The 8748-nt window shown below is 44.2% G+C and overlaps 1 protein-coding gene across 1 annotated transcript in view; it reads right to left on the reverse strand.

Annotated features, from left to right (window-relative positions):
* Positions 1–8287, reverse strand: part of arsj (arylsulfatase family, member J) — an 18411-nt gene extending 10124 nt beyond the window's left edge. Inside the window, exon 1 of the mRNA XM_031585329.2 lies at positions 7225–8287. Within this exon, the coding sequence (XP_031441189.1) occupies positions 7225–7526 (302 nt within the window). The 5' untranslated portion in view covers positions 7527–8287. The remainder of the gene's footprint in view (positions 1–7224) is intronic.
* Between the last annotated feature and the right edge of the window lie 461 nt (positions 8288–8748).

Here is an 8748-nt window from a genome sequence, read left to right on the forward strand (position 1 = left end):
GAAAATTAAAAAAGGATGATAATATACCTCACATGCCTCACATACTGAATGAAGACCAAACTGACAGAAACATTTTCCTCTGAATGATGAAGTGAATGATCTGGACAAACACATGCAGACTAAACATAGAGCTTTTGTGTACCACGTCTACCGTTGCTACAACCTACAGGCAAGTGTTACCAATGACTAAATTAGTAGCCTAGATACCAGAGTTGTAGGAACATGACTTACAAGCACCAATAACGCCTTGCAGTGCTCTAACTCTGCCTTGTGTCAAAGGTCAACTGTCCCCAGTAGCGGCTAAATTTATGTCAGAGGCAGGCATGCTTTAGAGTTACTTTTGGGGTCAACCGCTCATCCAGCTGTCAAGCACATGTCCACTGCCCACACACACATATAGGGACCATCTTGATTAAGGGTGGCCTCGCGATGTGAAAATCCAACCATGGCAGCAATCATGTCATCATCTCTGGTTTATTTACACAAGGACTTTATAGCATACATCCAGCTCATCACACACGCGACTGCAAGCAGAATCACTGCTCCTATGCAATCAAAAAATCCCACAAGACATCCGTTTCTGGCCGCCAAAGCCAGAGGGTCCCAACATAGTCATTCTGGAACACACACACACACACACACGTATACACACACACACACGTATACACACACACACACACACACACACACACACACACACACAGAGATACACTCTCTCTCTCTCTCTTTCCATCTAGGTCTCACTCTATCTCTCTCCCACCATCTCTCTCTCTCTCTCTCTCTCTCTCTCTCTCTCTCTCTTACTCCATCTCTCTCCCACCATCTCTCTCTCTCTCTCTCTCTCTCTCTTTGCGTGTGTGTCTTTGGCCAGCACTACCAGCCCATACTCAGCACTCCCTCCTTTCCCACATATGGTTTGAATAAATGTGCTTTACACCACTCTCCACCTAATCAAGTTCAGGCCCTAAAGCACAGCAGTTTGACAACTCCCTCACCCCAGTCTCCCTCCTTCTCTCCCTCTCCCTGTTTCTCTATCTATCTATCTATCTCTCTAGTGTAGTATATCAATGTATATTCTCTATGTGTATGTACACACAGTACATCTACAGATATCCCTCCCCTCTTCCCTTCTCCCCATCACCTTTTCCGTCATCCTTCCTCTCATTACCACACTCTTCATCATTAGCAACACTTTCTCTCTCTCTTTTCCTTTCTTTCTCTCTCCCTCCATCCAACATCCCAAACGTTTAATTTACTCTCTCAGACCAGTCTTATTAGCTGTCACATTAACTTTTTTTTTACTGTTTCAAAATCCACGTGAGAAGAGAAAGAGACCGAGAGCGAACATTAGAGCCTGAGGCTGACACGTAAAGGAAGAGAGGAGTAAACGACACAAAGAGGGTTGGGAGAGAGGGTTTGACACTTGTTTATTGGACCAGTATATAGGGCTTTTACCGCACCATTACAGACCTTTAAAACCCTACAACCTCACAACGTGTAAGCAGACAACATATACACTAGAATCCACAGAAGAGAGTGAGAGACAGAGATACATAGACAGAGAGGGAGAGAGAGAGAATGAGAGAGAGAGACAGAGAGAGAGAGTGAGAGATAGAGATAGATAGACAGAGAGAGAAAGAGAACGAGAGAGAGACAGAGACAGAGAGAGAGAGAGTGAGAGACAGAGATAGATAGACAGAGAGAGAGAGAGAACGAGAGAGAGAGAGACAGAGACAGAGACAGAGAGAGAGAGTGAGAGTGAGAGTGAGAGACAGAGATAGATAGACAGAGAGAGAGAGAGAGAGAGAGAGATGACAGAACTACAGGTATGGTGATCTAGGAGCAAAGGGGCAAAGAAAAGAGAGAAAGAAGGAAAGCGCAGGGGTGAGCAAATACAAAACAAATACAGTAAAATGAAAATAATAAAAATAAATGAATAAATCATCTAGGCTGCACAAGGCTTCTCTCAGTCTGCCCTAATCTGATCTAGTCATCTCCTTTACTCAGTCTTGGGACCCAGGTGTGGATCTTTAATCATTTGTTTGTTGATGGATGGTAGTTTGTTGGAGATCAGGAGCTTTGATTACAAATTTAATTTGGTCGAGCCCAATGGCTCGTGTCAGGTTGGCACGCTGTCAAGGGCTGCTGCAGTCCTGCAGAGGCTATTTTCTTTCATTAAAGAGCTTTTAGATAATGGCATAAAGGGGTCTTTTCACCTTTGCTCACGTTGTCATCTCTTCTTTCACATTGGAGTGCAATTGCTAACAGGCCTAGCAGACACTGGGTTCTGTTTAATATTCCAGCTGTGGCCAGAGAATAGAACAGAATAGAATTGAATAGAATGCCTCTGATGTCATTGTGCAGCGCAACGGAACATCTTGGCATGTTCCTCATGTTTCCCCAGGTTTCTGGGCTGGTTCCTCGTGTTCTCTGGTGTTTCTGCAGGCAAAGGCCAAACACCAGAGGGAACGTACTGATTCTTAGTTCTCTGTTCCCTCTCTGATCAAGCTTACACAGCAGACCAACTCACATTATGATGTTTGGATGTGTGTGATTTTTGGATGTGTGTGTGTGTGTGAACTTTTAGATGTGTGTGTGATGTTTGGATGTGTGTGTGTGTGATGTTTGGATGTGTGTGTGATCTTTGGATGCCTGACACACCGCTCCCTTTGCATGGCGGTTTAAGATATGTGTGGTTGGGTCAAGGAAACAAAACCGCGGCTGTAGGCACGAGGGCCAGCCTAACACACAGCCTTGGAATCTCGACCTCCGGGTACGATCCTCCCGGCCACCAACGGCTACAGTACCCTTGCAGCAGTACACAGGAGCGAGTGAGAGAGAGAGAGAGAGAGAGAAAGAGAGAGAAAGAGAGAGAGAGAGAGAGATAGAGAGAGAGAGAATAAGAGACGCTCTTCCACTCTCCTGGAGAACAACTCAGGGCCTCCTTATTGCCATACAAAGCAAGTTCACGAGGGTGAAGAATGTGGGTAATTTAGTGGGCTGCCCCACTGTCCGCTAAAGCTTCAGAAATAATGGGAAGGGGGGGTGAGGCGGCTGGGATGAGGGGGGAAAAAGGTATGCTTTATGCCTACACCTCACGCCCACAGCGCCCCGGGTCAGGTATTCCAGCTATCCTTCCCTTACGCCCATCCTTCCAAGGTTTTTTTTATTTTTTATTTTTTTATATATATGCCTTGGTCATGTAGAGTTAAGAAGCGCTTGCTGTGAAGTCATTTACAGCTGTGCTTTGCAGAAGGAAATGTGTGACCCAGTTGTCAAAATATTCTCAGCTGTTTTAGGAGGTCGGGATCGGCAGAGGTTGTGCCGGTGTGTGTGTGTGTGTGTGTGTGTGTGTGTGTGTGTGTGTGTGTGTGTCCCGGTGTGTAATGGAAAAAGTGGCACTCGTGGGCTGCATGGTGATGAAGTGAGCTTTCACGCTGAGAATGATTTCCGTCAACTTGCCAACATGGCTGGGAGCTTGTGTGTTTATTACAAAAGAAACCAAAGTGTGGCGTCAGGGTGTCTTTTTATCCATTTCCCACCCCTGTCTCGTCCTATGTTTCTGTCTCCACCAATTCTTACACACACACACACACACACACACAGACGCACACAGAGACTGACACAGCTCTATGTCATTCAACACACTCACAGAAAAACAGTCACACACAAACACAACACTCTCACAACACTGGCCGTCTTTCTCACACACATATGCGTTTGCACATACACACACACTCAAACACACGCACACACACACACGCTTCAACTCTCTCCCACTGAGCTGGCAGAGAAGACACGGCTCACTGGCCGGCTCTCTTAAGCATGCTGCCTGTGGGCTGCCCAGCAGAGACACTGAGCCTGTGTGTGTGTGTGTGTGTGTGTGTGTGTGTGTTTGTGTGTGTGTGTGCTGGCTTCATCAATAAATCACAGAGACTCACAAACTCAGTGTTCTCACCTGTTAGAGCACACACACTAGGGATGGGCATAATTAATCGACGATCGATTAATTGATCATTAAGAATTTCCTCGATGAAATTATTTTTTCATCGATTAAAACTAATGCATGTTCTGTTGCGTAGTGTGCGTGTAATTGATTTATTTTAGGGCTGTCAAAGTTAACGCGTTATTCTATGAGATTATTGTGGCGGAGATTAATGCAATCAAATATTTGAACGCAGTTAACGCAACTTTGTTTACTTCCGGTGCGCGTTGACCCGTGGCACGAAACCGCCCCTTGTCTGCAGTCAGTTAGATAGAAGAGACCGAGACGGTAGTTGAAGATGGAGAGAGCTGAGGGATTGTTGGGCGGAAAGTTTCTGTTTAAGAGGCAAAATGACAGAACAATCGACAAAACTAAAGTTGTATGTAGCATTTGTCAAGCTGAATGTAGCTATCACAGAAGCAGCTCGTGTTTAAGTTATCACCTTAATGCAAAGCACCCGACAGAAAGCAGTCCCAGGTTAGATGGTCGCCAACCCACACTCCACGACTTCTCTAGGAAATTAACTAGACCAGTCCGTGAAAAGGTTACCAACGCTGTAGCAGTTTAGGTTGCGGGTGACTGTCGGCCCATCAACATAGTTGAAGACGGTGGGCTGACTGAGGTGATTCGAATTGCTTCAGGGGACAATTCTTACGATTTACCGTCGAGGGGCACCATTGTGTCTCGCATACATTCCTTGGCTGATGGCGAGAGAGCACGAACAAAATACAATTAAACAACAGTGTCTGAATGAAGTGATTACTCGTTAATTTATAAGATTTAGTCTTTAGAAGAAAACAAACTTTTAATCACGATGAATCTAGATGAATGAATTTCAAAATGTGAGATTAATTAGTTAGAGAGAAAAAAAAACGAAGGTCCGTTGTGTTTATGAGCACCGGCTTCTAGCTGTCGGCTCCGCTGCTTAAGAGTACAGCAGCGCATATTTTCAAGTGTAACCATTGAACGGATCCCGTTTAACTGCCACAAGAGTTGTCCATCTTGTAAGTTTAACTGCCACAAGAGTTGTTCATCTTGTAATAAATATCTCAATGAGGAAACACGCTGTGTTTTTTCTATTTTCACTGCATTTTAATATAGCCTATAAATAGTGAATTTTAATATAAAAATATTAATGATTAATCGAAAATCGATCGTTAATTCTCCCGACGATCGATTAAGACAATTTAATCGAATGCCCATCCCTAACACACACACACACACACACACACACACACACACACACACACACACACACACACACGCACACACAGGCACATTTACATATGCACATATGCACATGCACACACACACACACACACACACACACACACAAATGCACAGGCATGCACACACAGGCACATTTACATATGCACATATGCACACACACACACACACACACACACACACACACACACATACATACATACATACACATACACCCACACACACATGCACGTACTGTATACACATATGCACCCACACTTATGCATACACAAACACATATACACACACATGCACACACACACACATACATGCACACAAAACATACATCAATATAGACACACTCACACCAACAATGCTTATTGATTTTGACATATATTGATTCACAGCACTGTGCACAAAATTGTTTTCAAAATAATCCTGACAAAAAAGGTGTTTACATGAAATCAACCAATCTCTCTTGCCAACCAACCAAACTCTCTCAGTCCATCAGAATGCATGAGAACTGTGCTATCAGTCTGCAAATAATCTGACTGCAGCACAAATGATGATGTTTTCTGTCTGTTTTACCTGATAAACACATATAAACCATTTGATATGATAGTATCCATGTGGGACAATATCTTTGCTCGCGTGCAAAGGGCTCGCTTGAAATTGATGTGGCACAAAAGGACTCAAATCAGATAAAGCATTCGTGTTTGTACAGTCATTGGCCCATTTGGGTGGTTGCCATGTCAACCCGTCAAAACACTTGATAAGCTCTCCTCTGGATGTGAAACCTCAAGGGTCTCCTCAGAAATTATATCTGTATGACTGCCGATGCAAACAGAGATAGAGGACTAGCCACTCCACCCAAAGAGTTAGAGGTGCAGACTTAAGGGTTTGGTTGAAAAGCTCTTAGACCTATATCATGACATATATCTTGAAGTATAATAATATTAGACGATTGTTCCTGTGTGTTCTATGCATTTGCTTGAGGTGTTTTTTTCGACAGTTTAGAGCATGGTATCTAAAAGAATGGACACCAGTGGATGGCTAAGTCCATGTATTCATTGGGACACGTCCTCTGTTAGATGATATGATTTCACACATGCCATGGTGCAAACACACAGTCACGCGCAGAGAGAGAGAGAGAGAGAGAGAAAGAGAGTGTGTGTGCGAAAGAGAGCGAGAGAGAGAGAGAGAGAGAGAGAGAGAGAGAGAGAGAGAGAGAGAGAGAGAGAGAAAAATGACTCAAACACATCTGCCTAGGTTTGGGTTTCTCTGACAGCAAATGCCTCATCCTCATCTTACCACTTAAGACTGCAAAAATAAGATAAGCATTCTTAGGAGTTCTTAAAACATTCCGTAATTTCTGTTAACGGGCCTCGACCTGATTATTCCTTACCCTCGTACTAAGTCATCCGGTTTGGATTCGACTGCGATGAATGAACTCTTACAGGCACTCCACTGAGTCATTCATCCTCTCAAACCTGGAGAGAATCACTCAAGACGCGCTCTCTCTCAGACACACACACACACACACACACAGACAGACACACACACACACACACACACACACACACACACACACGGAGACATATAACACACACAGAGACACACATGCACATAATTGCTCATTTAAGTCTTGCAGATGCAACACTTACATTCCATATGGACACCAAAGCTTGGGTAGGAGGGGATGAGATAGTGTTCTTTTCATTTTTTGACCAAAAACCATCCAAACCTAGGTACCCTATATGCTCTGCCACCCACCCTGTCTCACATGAAATGGCAATAAAATTACCCCAGGAGGGGGTTTCAGTGGGGGACTTGTGGAAGTGAGTGTTTAGGAAAACGGTTAAGCTTACACCAACCTCAAGTAATTGCAACCATTTGCAGGGCACGGGGGAAGAAAATTTCCCCCAGTCATAATTATCAAGCTGGAACATATTGGCTCAAGGAGTCATTGGGCTTAATCTACAATTATTGTTTATGTGCTGTCAGAGAGCAGAAGTTAGATAGGGGTTTCTTACCGGCCGGTCATGAGTTGACTTCGGGAAGGGCTGCAGAGAGGCTGTACATAGTAATTCTCCAGCTTGACTCCAGTAGCGGCGAGTCTGTCTATTGCTGGGGTCTTGATTTCGGATCCGTGATATCCCACATCACGGAACCCTTGATCGTCGACCATGATGAAAATGATGTGCGGTTGTGATGAGCTCTTGTCCAGTTCATTAACGTGATTGGGCAGTTTGGCGTTTATGTTACCCCAGGATGAATAACCACATACAGCACAACTGAGCATCGACAAGGTAGTCAGCACTTCCAAAGCAAACATCTTGTACCGCTGGTGTTTCTCCCCCTCAACTTAAAGTCATGAGCTACTAATATTGCGGGACGAAAACAGTCCTCAAAGCTGAAAAAATGTCATCAGATACAACGTGCACCGTACAGAGATCGCCGTATGTCATGCTGACCACGGATCATGCGTTGCATGTGTATGGTCCGCTCGCTCACTAGCGGGTGTAACAGAGGCGCTTGGAAATCGGGTCCGCATTGTCTAACTTGGCGCGGTTGATGAGTTCTACCTCTCCGTTATTCTCTCCACATGTCAACGACAAACAATGCGATCACTTTGTAGAACGAATTCCCCAGAAGAGACCAAACGTAAAACAGAACGGGCTCAGTCTTTAAAACATGGACCTTCCCCCTTTCTCCATAGCGGCGGCGGCGGCAGGTTCCTCTGAAGTTGGTTATCATGCACTCATGACGAAAGCGATTCATGAGCCGTATTGACACTCATGTTCCAATTTTGATTCGAATACTGTGTTTCCTCCAGTATATTTGAATTTGCGCTACCGGTGTGTCCAAAAGTATCCAAAAGCGTGGAACTTAAATTATCCTCATAGGGCTCGTCATGTTAGATCTCTGCATTCTCTACTGGCACATATGTCTTAAATTCGGCATTCCACATTGCTGCAAGCCAATGGTAGTGCGTTGAAGTTTCTGGTTGAGTCCTTCCCTCCAACCACCAGCGTCAAAACGGCAAACAGCCTATGCGTGAGACAGCTTGTGAGATGAGCACGGCAAAATGCAATCGAAACAGCCCTGCGTGCTACTTAATATCGCGGTCACCAAGCCGTAACTATATTGTGTAACCTAAAGCTTGCTAACACCATGTACTCCCGTTACACCACAATCAAAGCACGTCACGAAATCACATCGTTCTGGCTATGTAAGGAATGTTGTCAAATATCTCGGAGGGATATTTTCATGTTTTTTCCGCCGATACACTATTCACACTTCTAACGTAGCAGATTTAATATGTATTTAAAATATAATCAAAGGCTACGTAGGCTGTAGGCTACTGAGAATACTCTCCCGTAATGTGACTGAGGTGTGCACAACGTTCACTGACTCTAAGCACCACTATTTTAATATGTACCCCGGAAAAAGAGGCTCATTTGATAAAGAACATTACTACAAAAAGTTCATCATTCAAATATGAGAGTAAGTTTGCGAACCATTCAGCATAAATGAAGAGCCAGAATTAAATTGGT

This window comes from Clupea harengus, chromosome 18, assembly GCF_900700415.2.
Source record: "Clupea harengus chromosome 18, Ch_v2.0.2, whole genome shotgun sequence".
In the NCBI taxonomy this organism is placed as follows: domain Eukaryota; kingdom Metazoa; phylum Chordata; class Actinopteri; order Clupeiformes; family Clupeidae; genus Clupea; species Clupea harengus.